Below are 17,768 nucleotides of genomic sequence, written 5' to 3' on the forward strand. Positions count from 1 at the left end.
CACTCTTTAGCTAATTTAGCCTAGTCAATAGTCAATTTTGCATTTATTCATCTTGTATATGGCATTGCGTAATTATAATATTATTTCACACTTTTCTAGGAGAAAGTGAGAGGTGATATGGAGACGGGACCTTTTTGCAAGGAGCGAAGCGGAAATCGAGAACCGTCTTAAAATTCTCCCAACTTCTATGGGCGTTCAGACTTCAGGGCGGTGTTCCCACCTCTATCTGGTGCTCAAAATTGGCCTAGTGGGTGTTCAGAGATTCCATCCGGCGTTCCCACCTCTATCCGGCGTTCCCAAGAGGCGGTCGGCGTTCCCAACACCGGATAGAGAGATTTTGGGCTTTTCTCGCATTTTCGACCTTTGTAATTCTGTTAATGGACCCTTTTGTATAAATACTCAACCCTATTTTCAGAAAACAAAGGATTCCATACTAGATTTTAGATCAAAGAGTGAGTTGGTAGAGAAATTATTTGGGGAAAAAGTTGGAACATTGTTCTCATCTTTTTCAATTATTCAATCCAATCATCTTTATTGCCTTAAAATTGTTGGTATATTTCCTTTGTCACTTCTTATTTCCTCGTGTTTTTAGTTGTTTATTTCATTTTCCTTTGTTTATGTTTCTCCCATTTTTGAATATTTGTTTTGCTTGAAGTCAAAGTTAGTAGTTACCATCTTTTTGCCTAGTTTCATTTTGATTGTGATTGATAACTTTGTTATCATCTTTTTATTGCCAATTGCATGCTTAGTACTAGTAATCAATTAATTATCATGTTCATGGTTAAAGTTGCCTCCTTTATTTGTAGTCTTGTGATAGGCTATCGCACACCTATACAAAGATAATATTACCCTAGACAACAAATGAATGTAGTACTTCGGGGTCGAACCCAAAGGAGACGGGATTATTAATTAATTGTTATGGATGCGAAGTTTATCTTGAGTCGATGCGGTTGATTGATTGATTGGTTGATTATGCAAATAAAATGAAAACAACAATAAAAAGAAATTGTCTAGGGAGGTCGGGTCACACATGCTAATTACGTAAATGTTTATGTCAAGTTAGGAAGTTGATTTTGCGGTAAATGTTTAGGCTTAGAGATACCCATCTTACGGCATTAGTATCAACCATAGATCGGGTCCTAGAGAAACTCTCGTCCATGACTAGGTCGTCCTACTACACATGCTTAGTCTAATTCAATTCCGTGCCTCTCGACTTTAGAACGAATGAACAAACTTAATCGATGAATAAGGCCTTTAAACATAGATTAAACATTATGGTGCAAACATGTGATAGAAACACTTATACAATATTAACTTATCCTTATTTTGACATTTACAAATTACTTAATCATGGATGGCTTCCTTTATTCCCTAGACAAAGGTAAATTATTCTAACATTGTGAAAATATAAACTAAACTAATACTAAATGAAATGATAAATAACATAATTAAAATAAAGATAAAATTACCTTGAATGAAAATAGAAGAACAATTGCAAATGGAAATAACTTGGTATAAATCTTGAACTTGATAATAGAAATGTTGTAACAAACTAATACAAGCTAAACTAAACTAAACTCAACTAAACTACTAATATTTAGAGAGAATTTTGGAATAAAAATATATGTGAATGGTGGTGTGTAAAGGTGTGTGATTAGCACCCGCCCCTTATATAAGAAATAAGAGAGCAAAATTTGTAGAGGAATCCAGAGACGAAGCATAGGTTTGGCCCAATGGGTCATGGCCCCGGTTGTATTTTGGATATATACAATAGCAGTAACAATCTTACATTGAATATATGGTAGCATAGTTGGCATTCTTGGGCAATAGTGTAGTTTTTTTGCTAGTTACATATGGTCTGATGTTCGAACCTCCTTCCATAACATTTTTATGGTATTCTTTTTCTTGCTTTTGCATTTATTTTATTTAGTCTAAAATCCATCCATTATCATAATTATTTTTTAAAATTTCGAGTAAATGCCAACCCTTGTAATAATCTTATGTTATAAGAGAGAAAACCTTGTATCTAAAACTTAGTAATGCACCGAGTAAAATAATTCAAAATTTACACGCGTCTAATAATTATATTGAAAAATTAACAAAACTAAAATATATGTCGTTTATAAACCGGCCCCCGTTGCTTTTTCATTCTAGCTTCGTCCCTGGAGGAATCCAAAATGGCATCCTAAGCACACTCTTAATTTTCTCTTCAATTCTTGGTTTAATGCTCAAGGTATCCAAAGTTGGTGCTTTAATGCCTTGTTTATGAGTGTGATTAAGAGCATTAAGGAGGGCATCTTAAATATTTTGGCATCTTAAGCTCTTCTTTAGCATCCAAATTTTCCACCACATTTTGGACTTAAATTCTTGGGCTTTGACTTGCACATTGACTTTGCTTGCATTTTCATTTTGATCCAACACTTTCTTCATGTAAAATCCATGCACTTCCAACACTTAGTCCAATCTTGCTCTCATACTTAGCCTTACTTCTAGTGTTAGCACATTTTATAGTACTTTAGCTCATTTTCCTACAAAACACACTTGAACACAAAATTGCACTAGAAACACAATATTAGCTTAAAAACATTTTGATAAGTGCTAAAATTATATGTAAAATCAAACTAATATAAGGAGTTAAAATGTATAGAAAATGCACTTATCATCTTGCTAAAATAGCCATAAATAGTGAGTAGTACCCTTGCTAGGGTGCGATTGGGCACTTACATGAGTGATTAACATGTTTGATTCCATTTAAATAGTCATTAAGGGGAAATTGGTGGGGTTTACCTTAGAATTTATTTTGTTAATGTTGTAATTTGGGAATTTGGTTGATTGATGACCCTTATCCACCAATGGGAATTGGTTAGGTCCTAAGTTGACCCCCCATTTACATCCTTGGCCTATTTGGGTTTAACCCGGGAGGGAGAGCCTAAAGAGGGTGCCTTTGGAAACCGGTTTGACCTTCACCTTTGGAAAAAAGGTTAGGAAGGCCGGGAATTTATCGTATACTTAATGACTCCTAGCATAAATCGACTACTGTGGGGATGGCGCGCGTTCCTAGGGTCTTAGAATGTTGTATAGGAGATTCCGAGTCATGAGCCCGGGAGGGAGTTGAGTCGGTAGGTCTAGTGTCCTATTGTGAGCCCGGGAGGGAGTCAATAGGCGAGTTAGAGGCGTTTTCCCCCGCCTTGTGTACCCAAGATGACTTATTTAGGAATCAACATGATAATCATGAATGTTTGTAGCCTAATCGTGCCCTAGTCCTTTTATATATTGAGTAAATCCGTATTTCACCTAGCTTGTTCTTTTAATTTAGTTGTTGCATATTTAGTTTCATTTGCTAGTAATTTAGTGTAGCCTACCTACCTAATTTACCAATCAATCATTTTTCTTTGACTTAGCTAAACTTAAGAATCAAAACAATTAGTACTCACCCATGCTCCTTGTGGTTCGACCTCGACTGCCCTTTACTAGTTGAGAATTTTTTTAATCGGGTACGACGACCTCTACACGCGTATCACATGACTTATCTTAAATTAATTTAAAATACAAAAATTACAAATGAAATGAAACGAGACTGTGCATTAGTCATGACTCATGAAGTCCCCCTGGTTTGTTATAGGTCCCCCACATGTTCCTTAACATCCAATTTATGCCTTTATCTGTTTTTTTTTTTTTTTTTGGTACGATTTATGCCTTTATCTGTGAAGTACAATTTATATGTACTTTATGACTTTATATTTATGTATTGCCGGAGCATTCATCGATCCTTAATATGTACATCAATTATTGGTTTGAAACTTCATTATTGAAATTCGTCATTGATTCATGTGAAATCATCGGTCAAATTTAATAACCACTTTTAGCACAAAAAAGAATCAATGAATTGATATTTATCTGAAAAATTTAGAAATTAGGTGTCATTGATATAATAACCATCTTCTTGTTAATGTAATTCAACAACTTTTAAAATGACGACAAAAAACGCAAAGTACTATCTACAACTCTTAAGGATGTTGGATCAATTGGTCCTGATGGGGCATATTCTGCACCCGCTGACTGAGTTAACATATTGAGCAAGGTCAAAGCCAAAAGACAGGAAGTCAACGTATTAGACAAAGATAACCGAAGCCGCACTGTCGGCTCCTGTCACTGGGTCTAGTGGGCAACTAGCCGGTGGGAGGCATATCCGCGTACTCATATCCAAGACCCCTCGGCATGGAGTCAACCAGGTCCGCCGGCCTGCTATGGGTCCCTCGGCCGAGGGTAGATCAGTCTTTCCACCTGCTCTGCCACTTGGCCACTACGTGACAAAATGTGAAAGTCTATAAATACTCCTCAACTCTCATTGAGATCCTCTGTCCCATTTGGTGTCTCAATTGGTGTGCCACTCCAATCACCTTGTAACACATCAACAAATTAATATAATTATTGCAATATTTTATTTTGCAACTAGTGATGTGTCAAAAGGTGAGTGGAGTGGCACACACAATGGGACACAAAAGTGGGACAGAGGATCCTTACTGATTCATCTGGTATTAACTCCCTTATCTCTCTACAATATACTTTTCCAAGTAACACACAGCTTAATCTCTTTAAGTTTACTGACTTGAGCGTCGGAGTGAGTTCGCTCGGTACCAAGCCGAGCCCTCAGTTTGTTCATTGTTTCAGGAAAGGCCGAAAGGAAGAGTCAAGCAAAGACATCATTCATCAAGCTTACGTGGTAACAAATCCTGCTCCGGAATTACACCCGGAACAGGTCCAAATTGGGGAGTATTTATCAAAAAGAAAATGCGCAAATAAGTTGTATTTACATGATTTATCCTTCCAAATTATTTAAATTATGATAATAACAACACTTTAGTACAACAGTAAGTATATGGGAAGGAACATGCAAATCACAAATTGTATGTAGCCGATAAATTGGATGTTATTCATGTTAATAAGGAACATGCACTACAAGAAAACAAGACAAAGGCGACGGAGAAGCTACAGTCGCCAATTTGGCGACAGAAAAAAAAACTCGGGCGACGGAAAACAGTCGCCAATTTGGCGACTGTAGCTTTTTATCCAAAAATCTGTATGAAATCCACGGGCGACCGAAAGTTATCCAATTTGGCGACCGAAAACAGTCGCCAAATTTAGCGACCAATACCCGTCGCCAATTTGGCGACCATAAACAGTCGTTAATCGCCTGATATTTTTTTTTTGCCAATTTCTTCACCCGTCACCCCTCATTCATTCTATCAACAACCAAAAAAAAAAAAAGCTACAAGAACCCGACGACCCGACGCCACCATCAACTACCACGACCACCGGACGCCACCACTCGCCGCCGCCATCCGCACACCACATCACCACATCACTACCGACCCTTTGTTTTTCTTTTTAATAAAGGTTTGTTTTCGACTCAAATTGATTTAATTATTTCAACCCTTCATATTTTGTTTAAGTTGTGATGCTTATTTAGTATCTAGTTGTAATTTATACATTAGTGATGCTTATTAATGTATGTAGTTGTAATTTAATTAGTATTTTTGTTAATTAATTTGAGTTAGGGTTAGAAATTGGGGTTTTTGTTAAATTAGTAATGTCATTTGATTAGGGGATGTAATTGAAGGTTATCTTGATAATATTAGTATTATTGAAGGTAGTAACTTAGTTTTAGTAATATTGAAGTAGTATTGTTGAAGGTAGTATAGTTTTATGAAGGTAGTATAATGTTAGGATTGTATAAATTTGCCTTATAATTAACGAAATTAAGTTAGAATGAGCATGATGTATAAATTTGTTAAATTAGTAATGTCATTTGATTAGGGGATTGTATAAATTTGCCTCATAATTTTGACAACTTGTTTAATATATAATGACCTAGTACCCGTTCAAGAATTACTCATTATGAGCAATTCTTGAATAGTCCCCATTTTGGGATCGTTTGTCTTTTAATGCGTTTCAAGTCACTTAGGTAGTAAACACATAGTTGTGATTTTATTAATGAGAAAAGAATTTGGTTGCAATTTTCTCCAATGTTCTCTGAATACATATATGGAATATGTATCTATTCCACATTGTGTATTTGGAGAACTAAGGAGAATTGCTGCCGATTTTTTTTCTCATTAATAAATCACAAATGTGTGTTTGCTAGTGACTTGAAACGTACATTAATGGGTTTAGGTTGGAGTGATAATGACCCAATTGAAATCTTGAAATTAGCATAAAATGGAGGATGAGATAACCATTGTTTTTTTGTTGAAATTAAATATTATTATTTAAAGTGGTTAGTTTGCTATATATTGCTTATAGATTAAAATGAAGAGATCTGAACGTAGCTGGATGTACGAAGAAAGGGTAGATAAGAAGAAACGTCCTATCGCTAGATTTGTAAAGGGAGTTCGTGGATTTATTGAATTTGCTAGATGTCAAGATTCATATGATTTGGAACAACATAAATTTAGGTGTCCTTGTACTAAATGTAAAAACTTAAAATATTTATTTGACATTGAAGTAGAAGAGCATCTTGTTACAAATGGTTCTTTTCCAAACTACTACAATTGGATCTCCCATGGAGAAAAATATTATCCCGAAGAGCCTCAAATCCAACAAAATGAGAACCAATATAAAGAAATGAAGAAATTCGGAGGATGAAGGAGGAAATGGACCGGATGAACTCCTTCTTCGCCAATTGCAACACTGGGTCGCGCCTGCAACCAAAGGATCCTAGAGATCCTAATTATGGAGGTGGTAGTGGAGCGGGAGCAAGTTTCCCTGTTATGTAGTTTTTAGAGAACATGTTATTCCGGATAATGTTAGATGACCAAAACTCGTAGTTGTGTGTATGGAACATGATTTTCTTTATCAAATTTGGTTGTGTTGGCTTCCCATGTGTTCTCTCTTTGGAAGTGTTGGTTTATTTGCGGGTTTTACGTATTTGGCTAGGTCAAAAACGATTTTTAGGCTAAAAAAAATGTAAAATTGGCGACGGATACTGGACAATTGGCAACGGCAAACCGTCGCTAACCTTCTGATCATGATTTAATTTTAGGGTCATTGGCGACCAAAAACAGTCGCCAAAATGGCGACCAAAAACAGTCGCCAAATTGGCGACCAAAAACCGTCGCCAATCTTCAGTTTTTGGAGGTGACGTGGCTTGAACTATGGCGACCACTGACAGTCGCTAATGTGGCGACCAAAAACAGTCGCCAATTTTGGCGACGAGTTTCTGTTGCCCGCTTTAAAAAATTCCGTCGCCAAAATTGGCGACGAAGGCCTGTCGCCAAAATTGGCGACGAAGGCCTAGCTACGAAGTGCGGGCGACGGGCCTTAGTCGCTTTATTCTTAATGGCGACTGTTCTCAGTCGCCTTATATGGTCGCCAATTACCTTATTTGTTGTAGTGATGTGTGGGGACCTCCTATAACAAATAACGACTGTGGAGAACACCAACACACATTCTCCCCGTTTCTTGTTCTCTTCCTTCCTTCCATCTCCTTTTAACGGTCCGAATTATATTTTAGAACGATCTAATGGTGCAAGTATTGAAGTAAATAAAATAAAACATATTCGTTTCATTGAATTTTTTCCCTCCTTCTTTGCATCTCCCTCGTTAGCATTCAGTTCTCACATAGATAGTCATTTTCAGATGTTCCTTGGCTTCCACGGAGTAATATTCTCCCACTCACAATATCACATGCTAATTCAACAACGGGCCTGAGCCACACACGAATGGAGGAGAAAGAGTCCATAACGGAGGCCCAAGAGGGTTCCACTCTAAAACCAATTGGTAATAGAGGGAGTATCCCCATGCCTTATAAAGTGGTAATTCTTCTCCTTTTTTATCAATATGGGACAACCCTCACATGTGGAAACTTTGGGTTTCTTCACAAAAACAAAATAACTTATTAGTAAAAAATACTTGCCATTATTTATACAAATAACTAGTTTTATTGCCCGTGAAATTGACGGGTCTAGCTATGTTGGGGTGTTAGATTGTTAATGTGTTATGCAAACCCATGTTTGCGATCACACTGAATACTGAGGACAAAAAGGCATTGTAAGAAGAAAAAAAAAATTTATTAATCAATACGTATATTTGTATAATGCCACTAATATTGCTATGTTTATTACTATTTTACCACGATTATTGTTATTATTGTTGTTGTTGTCTTTGATTTTTTTTAAGTCTTTTTTTATTAAACTCCTTCCATTCCAGTCATTTATTTTATTTTATTGTTTTTTCATTAAAAACAGTTGAGCTACTTAATTAATTCAACCAAAAATAAATTTTCAAAATAGAAATTTTTATATTTTTATTTACGAACTACTCCCTCATATTCTCTAACATCTTCCACATTTTCTACAACGAACAATTTACTAAGATCTTCCAATTTCCTTATTAGTCTATAATTTGTGATTATTAGGACTTATGACCCCATATTTTCTCTCTTACCTTCCATTCCCTCCATTTTGCACCACAAATCTCAATTATCTTAAAAACTACTCAAAAAACAATGTGAAACATAATAGTGAATAGGAGGGAGTATAATTCAAGGCAGATTAATCGGTCAACATTGTTTAACTGATCAAAATTATTTGGCCGATACACCATCAAAACCAAATACGATACAGGACTATACGTTGTCATAAAATAAAAGCGAACATGTTTTTGATCTCGTATCAAAATTATTTGGCCGATACACCATCATATTGATCATACACACAAATTGCAAGTTGCAACTTCTAATCCTCTCAAAGTCTCACGTAGCAAGCATTATGACAATATGTTAATTGGATGTTAAAAGAGTAGGAGCAGTTGAGGGAAACCAAAACTAGGGAGGGAGACCTATAACAAACTAAGGATAATTGTTGATTCGGGGGACCTCATGACGTACACGAAAGAATCTTACTATTACCACCTGCCCAACATCACAACTCACAACTAGGGAGGGCTCGCAAGCTCCGAGCTCGGGCTCAGCTTGAGAGTTTTACGAGTCAAACGGTGCTAACCTTGACTCGGCTCGAACTTGTGTAATTAAATAAGATATTACATTATTATTCATATTTTATAAAAGTATTTTGTCATGATTTATATGTTTGTATCACACATATCAAAAAATTTATTGATTTTCCAATGTTTATATATAAAACCTTCAAGCTTTATTATTGTAAACACCGAAAGCAACAAAAGCGAAAATTCAACAATTATATATAGGCTCGAGTTCGAATTTTATATTATAAGCACAAATCGAGCAAGACCAAGCTCTGGCTCTGACTTGACTCGACTTGTTAGCAATAGCACCCCTAGTCACCACACATATGACCAGGGGCGGACCCAGGAATTATTTTATGGTGTAGCGAATGTTCATTGTAAAAATTTGACTGATTTTATGGGGGTAAAATTTCAAAATTTTGACGGTGTGTCTGAGAAGCCTCTTTAAAATACTTCGAATCAGAAGTATTAATGAGAATTGGAGTTCATATACCAATTATCCAACATAAATTCTTGTTTAAGACGGGTATTATTCGTCTTAAGATTACGACCTGGTCTTTTTATCAATTTTGATTAATTTTTTTTTTTGGGTAATTGAGGTTATATAGAATAACAATAGCAATAAGGGTTTTTCTAACCTATGCCCACTAGGCATAAGATAAGAAAACAAAAAAGGAAAGAAATAAATGTATTTCTTGTAAAGAAAAGCAAAAATAATGAAATATTGCAAGTTCCCATAAAAACATCATTTAATTATTTTCTTTTTTGTTTTCTTATCCTATGCCTAATGGGCATAGGATAGAAAAACCGTAATAATTAAGAGGCAAAGAGTTAATACTAGGAATTAATTACCTGGGGTTTGGGAAAAGACAAAACGTCAAATAAATAATGGTGTATTAAATAAATTAACTCCTTTTTAGTGGAGTAAGACATAAATACACATAATAATTACTACATGATGGTCAAATAATGGTGTAGCAGACTAATTTTTCCAAAGAGAATTTCCTAACTTTGGTGTAGCAACACAACACAAATAATATTGATGTCCTGTTTGACGTATAACAATTGACCACTTGAGGACGAACTTTGCTAAGGGGGTGGGGGGCCAGATTGTATCTTGGGCTTCCCACCAATTTCTTGTAAATTTTAATTTTATTTTAATAATAAGCTGCGCGCATCTAATAATAATAATAACTAGTTTTCAACCCGTGCAATTTGCACGGGTATGAATTTATAATCACTGAAATCACTGTAAATATTTAAAATATGTTAAGTAATATACATGGATATTTTAATTTGTATTTCTTTTATATATTGATAATAGAATAAAACACGTGCTAAATTTGCAAGGGATTGAAACTTGCACATGTTTTAAATATGTGATATAAACCCCACAAATTCGGTGTTGTAACATGAAACATAGTATATAATATATAGTATATAGTATATAATAAATGCAATATATGGGAAATAATAAAAAGCAAACAATATAAATATCGCTATAAAATGGAAATAGTTATCAAATTTCAAAAGAGTTTACAATCAAATTGAAGAAACATAATTGTAGAATTAACAAAAATAGTCTAATATCATTCCAAATGTTGGAAAATTTCATGGTAGACTACATTAGTTGTTGTATTCGAATAATTAAATTAGTACGTTCCGAACAATTTCGCAAATAACATTAGAACAGACGTTATTTTGTAATTAATTCCGTAGTTTTCTCTGTGGGACCCGTATTTTCGAAATTTTTAAAAAAAAAAAAAAAAAAAATTTGCTATGATGAAGTGGCTGCATATAAATCCTTTAAATGTTCTTGTTTTTATTAAGATAAGATAAGATAATAATAATAATAATAATAATAATAATAATAATAATAATAATAATAATAGGGAAGTTAGAGGACACACTACCGTACACAACACAAACTCGCCCATTTCTTCATTTCTCATTTGAAAACAATACAAAATTCCAAACAGTCCAACCAAATCAACTGCTTTAAGGGAAATCGACCAAAACATCACCTATAAAGACCCAGGCCCATTTAATTGGTCTAGGTTCAACCAACTAAACCAACATCAACAGTTTGAAATGTACTTTAGGTACAGGAAGTACCCTCAAGGCCAAACCAAATGCTCAGTCCAAATTGAAATCATGAAAGACGACTTGCAGTCAAGGGCCGACTACACCTACACTGTGACCTCAGCTAGGTAGTACGGACACTTCTCTTAATCAGCCGTCCTGTGTCCGACACCGTGTTGGACACCGACACTCCTCGGACATACGCCGAAACGTGTCGGACGCCTATAAAGCCGTGTCTAACTTTCAACATTTATTTGGGCACGTGTCCGACGCGTGTCCATGGTATTTGGGCCGTATCCGACGCGTGTCCATAACATTTGGACATCATTTGGAGTGAATGATGATGTTCTTTAGACGGGAAATGAGCTCTTGAAATAGCTTGATTAGAAGATGGGTTTTGATGGGAAATGAAAATGAGTTATAATCATGGCTTATTTAAATTTAATATCAAATACTTTTATAAAAATAAGGTCGAACGTTTATAACTATAAACTATATATTTTATTAAATTTATATAACGTGTTCCGTGTCCTAAATTTCATGGGATGCCGTGTCACATGTCCGTGTCCGTTTTTATGCTACCTAGGACCTCAGGTGCACAGTACGATATCATAAAACGAGATCAGTTGGGGTATAGTGTGCGACTTGGCAGTGGTACAACTCAAGAGAAAGAGCTAGAATCCAACACCGTATTCAGAAGGGCGGAGGTTTACGGGTTAGTCCTCTATTTAACACAATTTCTCTTCGAATTCAACTTGCTTTTTATTGTTTTGGTTCATTTTGAAGATGCTAATTAATACGGTACTTTGTGTTACATTTTTTAAAAATTTTCCTTTATGGCGGCATGTTGGTAACTTAGAATTGCAACTGAATTCCGTAATTGAAATATTTCAAGCTTTTGTAAACCCCTAAAACTTGGAATTGGATTCAATAATTCCTCACCAATTTCAACCTGGTTAAAATTTAAGCCTCCCAAATTCAATTATATCAAATTCATTAAGTTCAGGTATCAGACTATCATCACCTTAACCTTTGGTGCAACAATTTTCGCAAGCTTACGAGCTCGTCTCTTAGCTGCTTTGTTAATGACAGAAACAGTCGTTCCAAGTGGCGGCAGTGGAACAGTAGAAATTCTATAAATTCTTGGCTTACATTAACGTACTGAAGATGAAGCGATTGAAGGGCAGTAATGCCAGTATAACAAGGAGGATGCCTTAACATATCAAATCCTAAAGGGAAGCCCTTTTCTGAGTAGTCGTCGCCTAGTAGGCAAATTCCACTCAAATCTAAGACAAGCTCCTTGACTCTTTTGGAAAGGGCAAACTTAACCCATTTTCCAAGCTGAGTAGCACAACTCGAATAATAATGAAACTCAACTCTGAACTTATCAATACAAGGCCCTTGATGTATGTTGACTACTTGATTGATCCAAGCGAAATATTTACGAGACTCTGCAACATGTGTGAGGAAAGTAGCATATTCTTCCGGGTACATCGAATTAGGATCAAAGTCCAAATTAGTCAAATGATGAGTCCACATATATCTCCACCTTCTACTAAGGATGCTTGTTTGAGCTGCATTTTTCATCTCCAGTAAAGCTAAACACTCGTGCAGTAAATTATCTGGCAGTTCACTAATCCTATCCTGGAATGGAAAATTCAGTTTGCTCCGTTACACATAAATTTCCACCCACTTTTACCTAACAACACTATTATCCCCTCTCTCTCAATCATTTGTTTACATTTCTCACAAAGAATATAAAATGTAATCAAATGAACGGGACATGAGAACTCAGTTTAGTGATTTCAATCTTACATGTGAGACCGTCTCACATATTTGTGGCTATAGTTAACGAATGACAAGTGGACAATAGTGCAATTGGCGGATCAAGTTACCCATAAAAAGCTTTCCCCTAAAATTGAATAGGTATACAAATGAGCAGGGCGAAGGGAGTACATTACTAGATGGCAAAAATATAGCAAGAAAATAATCCACATTATCCACCGGAGAAGCGGAAATTTGGGTGAATAAATTACCTTTGGTGGTTGAGAAGACGAGATGTCCATTGAATTACACACTGTAACTAAAAAACAACAGATTTGTCAGGAAATCAAACAACTGGAGAGATACGAGAAATTAGAAAAACTAATAACAAATACGAAGTAATAAATCGAAAAATGTATTAAAAAACAAGGTGGAAGATCAAAAACGATGATGATGAAAAGGGAGAAATTAAACTATACCTTCACTGAAATATTTTTCAAATAGTGAATTAGTGATATACGGGGTATAAATAAATAAATAAATAAAGTATAAAAGATTTTGATATTTTGTGTTTTTAGAAAGGAAATCTAGCGTATTAAATTGGGTGGTCCGCCATAAATTTGTGATAAACTATGCAATTACCGCATTTTTCATACTATATAATCCTTCGCTTATTCCTCATTTCTAATCTTCTATGCATATAATATCCGGAGTATGAGTATTTACGTTCATATCGCTTAAAGTGCATAAAACCCGTCATTTGGGTACTTGGTTCGGTTTTGTTTATTTTTGGTGCTTTTATGGGTAATATAGAGGTCCAACAAGCATTATCAGAGCGGCCGCACTGATCACCTAGCGACCTATGACCAGGAGCAGAGCCAGAAAAAAGTTATATATAGGACATTAGGACTAGATTTAAAACTATAGAAATTGTTTAAAAACTTACATATCTAATTAAAGTGCTTTTATGTACATTTTCAATTTGCCTTTGAAATCATCACTTTGAGATATTGAGAATTCAATTGGGGTTTTAATGATATTTTTCACTACTTTCAGGTGAAAATAGTTCTCTTAAGTTTTATTTGTATCAATCAAGTCCAATAAATATTGTAAAAAATCTAACTCTATTGTTTAATTTTTCACAAATATATCACCAAAAAGTCACTATTAAAACTATACTTCATCTATTCCATATGATAGTTTACGTTTTCTTTATGCGTGTGTCAATCTTGTTTTTCTTTTATTCATATCTTTTGTTACATATTATTAAATTAAAAATTATAAAAATTTGATATTCATAATGCAATCGGTAAGACAATTTAAACAAGATCTCACATGACTATCTTTTATGTTAACATTAGAAGTTGTATTGAAAATTCTTCTCACTTATGAATAGTGCCCAAAAAGCAAACGTAAACAATTCAATGGAACAGATGAAGTATAAAAGACAAATTTCTAACACGTGTCCTTATGACACACATTATGAAACTAACACAAATAGAGAAACATTTACAAGGTTATTTAATTAATCATGCTAAATATTAGTTTGTACATTATTCTCGTGATATATTCTTAAAAATCTTCCCGTCGTTTGCTTCTTATCACGTGCCTTAACGGTACAAAAAAACCGTTTCTAATAATTTACCATGGTTAGAACAATTTATCATACATAAGAAACCCATTATAGTGTCTAACTTTACCAATACAAAAAGTTTAAAGGACTTAATTTCATCTTTAAAAAAGACAACACAAATTCCCATTTAAAATGTGCTTACTCATCTTAAACTTAAGACGGGTCAAATACATATCAAATTACATGATACATTGCCTAAAAATGACAAAAAAATTTGTCTTTATTATCACCATGTGGTAGTATTTGTAATTATTTGTCATATATACACAAATGGCATTATACTTGACTTTCTGAAAAATAAACGGATACTGCCGTTTTAAAGAAGCATTTGTGATGTTGACAAAAAGAAATAAAAAAAAAGGACTTTGTTGTAAACACAAAGTCAAGGTGAAAATCTCACCCCGGGATTTACTTCATCGTCCTCCTTGAAGTCCATATTTACAATAGTAAATATGGCAGATGTCTTCAGTGCATTTAATGTATACACACCGTATTGCGTTGTATAAATACCGTACATGATGAATGAGAATAGACACAACATTTCCCTCTCAATCGTAATCTTTAACACGTTATCAACACGAGCTTGCTCTGAATTCGTAAGGTATCATCGTAATAATTTAGCTCTTAGAAAGTTTTTCAAATCAATTATATTACTAAATAATATTTGTAACATGGATCACCGATGTCATGGGATCAACACTATTTTAAGTTATATCTCAAATTCTAACCTATATTTCATTACTGAACTTACTAATGACTTACCTATGAATATCCATGTTGTTCGCCCATAACCGCATCCGCAACCACAACCACAAGCGAGTGAACCATCGGTTGTCGCCCCTCTTAACCAACACTTATCAAAACCGATCCGAGTCAACCTCAATAGTCAAGTAGAGGGAAAACTCGAAAAGTGTTACAAAACCCGTCAATTTTTCCCCTAAAATATAGCAGGACTGTCTCGCTCAAAAGGGCAGGAGACGATCAGGTATCAGCTGAATCCACCGAATCCACTGTGGCAAACGCCATAATATTTACGCTACTAAAACGGTCACCGTTGTCGGCGGTCCCTTAGCACCGCCTAGGCCGACAACATCAGCCGAGGTACGCACTTTGAACAATGACCTCCATCGACCACCTCTCATACCGCAAACCCAAAACTTTCTCAAAACTGAGAACAAAATTCCAAATCCCGACATCCATAAATCATAAGAAAGGAGATATATATTTTGTGTATCTTTGAATCATAGAATAAGCAATTTTTATGCCATAAAAGATAGAATACATAGGTGAAAAAAGAGGGGGGGGGGGGGGGGGGGGTGATTAAAAAAAAAGGTGTTTGAAAGAGTAAGCATATAAGGTGTAATAATAATTGATGAATACTAGAGTTTGATGTGGTGATGCATAAAAACGACACAAGTAAGACAATAAGTCATGGTCTCCTACCCTTCTACTTCTAAATATAGGTGGTTGGTAAGTCTTAATAAAGTCTTGTTCTTTTGGACTGAAATTGTCTGAACTGAACTGGATTAGTTGCTTTATTTGCTATGTTTTTAGCTCATATCATGAAAAATAAGTAAGTTTTATGCATATTTAGTTCTTGTTATATATTGTTATTTTATGCTTTTATTATACTAATTATATTGTAACCTTTTGATTAAGCTAAATTATCTTTCTTTAAATAATCTTAAACTATAACCGAATTGAATTATAATAAATGAATAACGAGACAGCTAACCATAATAAGTTAATAATGTTGAATTAATTCAGGTAGAAAACTTTAACATACTATTCTTGTATTCTAACAATTTTTTTTAACGTTACATAGAAAAATGCATGTCTCACATTGCCAAAAGAGAATTCGATATTTTTTATCTAGCTGGGCATAAATTCCTACAATGGAAAGATGATGTCATAGCCCATTTGGGAGCCAAGGGTCTCGAACATACTGTTAAGATAGGTAATTTTGGTACTTATCAAGAAAAGCAACAGGCTCATATATTTATACGACATCATATGGATGAAGGGCTAAAAAATGAGTATTTGCGAATAAGAGACTCTTCTGAATTATGGGCTCGTCTTGAAGAAAGATTTGGACATCAACAATATGTCCTACTCCCTAAACTTTGCCATGAGTGGGAAAATTTATGTTTCCAAGATTTTACTTTGGTAAACGAATATAATTCGACTCTATTTCGCATTGCCTCACAATTGGAGTATTGTGGTCATGAAGTTAGCGACTTCACTAAAATCGAGAAAACATTCTCAACTATGGGCAAACGCAATATTGATTTTCAAAGGCAAATAAGGCAAAACAAAACTGAAAAATTCACTGACCTTATTGCAATACTTTTAGTCGCTAAACAAAATGACAATGTTTTGTTAAAAAACGGCAATTTAAGGCTAAGTGGTTCTATTGCAATACCTGAGCCAAATTTTGTTGCTAGAAGTGGGCGTGGATGCTGGATCAATAAGCGAGGACGCGGTAGAGGACGTGGTTCTAGCCTAAGTAGAGGTCAAAATACTTTTAAAAAACCACATTACGGAAAGCGGAATGCTTATTCCAAAAATATTGAAAAACCTAGAACCACTTATAGTAAGTGTGGTCTAGGAGGACACTGGGCTCGTGCATGCTGCACGCCAAAACGCTTTGTCGACCTCTACCAGGCATCCATCACGCGAAAGAATAACAGGCTAGAGGCACATTTTATTAGTGATGTCATACCATTAACATCCAATATGCCTAAATCAAACATGGTTGAAACTGACATGCTTGAATCAGATATGATCGAAACAGCAAACTACTTTCTGGATGATGGCGTCGGGAGTAGTGGATTCAATATGATATCTACTATGTAGAGAATATGTTACTTTTATGTTAAATCTTACTATGCATGCATGTTTACTTTGCTTTTATTCCTTATCTAAAATAAATGTAATATACTAGTTTCCATTTTTCATTGCATTCTAAATATAATTACTAAACAATATTAATAGTCTTTGTTTCAATGTTTTAGATATGACAAACGATGCAGAAGCATGCTTAATAGATAGCAGCATAATTCATACTATCTAATTGAAACAGCTGAAGTATTTTACTGAATTAATGACAATTAAAGCATATGTGAATACTATATGCGGCAACGCTGAAATAATCGAAGGTTCTGGAAAAGCTATCATCGTACTCCCAATGGGAACAAGCATAACAATATATAAAGCGCTATACTCAAGCAAGTCGCAACGATACCTGATCAGTTTCAAAGATATGCGACAAAATGGTTATCATATTGAAACCATGACAGAAAAT

General features: G+C 34.8%; 2 protein-coding genes across 2 annotated transcripts; one reads left to right on the forward strand and one right to left on the reverse strand.

Moving 5' to 3' along the window:
- Nucleotides 1-12,050: 12,050 nt before the first annotated feature.
- Nucleotides 12,051-13,406, reverse strand: LOC141655897 (F-box/FBD/LRR-repeat protein At1g13570-like). The gene is made up of 3 exons (XM_074462904.1): nt 13,311-13,406; nt 13,104-13,150; nt 12,051-12,711 (listed from the first exon to the last, which is right to left on the reverse strand). The coding sequence occupies exons 2-3, from the start codon at nt 13,131-13,133 to the stop codon at nt 12,088-12,090; spliced, it is 654 nt and encodes a 217-aa protein (XP_074319005.1). The 5' UTR covers nt 13,134-13,150; nt 13,311-13,406; the 3' UTR covers nt 12,051-12,087.
- A 2,891-nt stretch (nt 13,407-16,297) lies between these two features.
- On the forward strand, nt 16,298-17,320 carry LOC141654825 (uncharacterized). Its single transcript, XM_074461940.1, has one exon. It carries the CDS (start codon nt 16,298-16,300, stop codon nt 17,318-17,320), a length of 1,023 nt encoding a protein of 340 aa, XP_074318041.1.
- The last annotated feature ends 448 nt before the right edge of the window (nt 17,321-17,768 follow it).

Source organism: Silene latifolia, chromosome 5 (genome assembly GCF_048544455.1).
Source record: "Silene latifolia isolate original U9 population chromosome 5, ASM4854445v1, whole genome shotgun sequence".
NCBI classification, from domain to species: Eukaryota; Viridiplantae; Streptophyta; class Magnoliopsida; order Caryophyllales; family Caryophyllaceae; genus Silene; species Silene latifolia.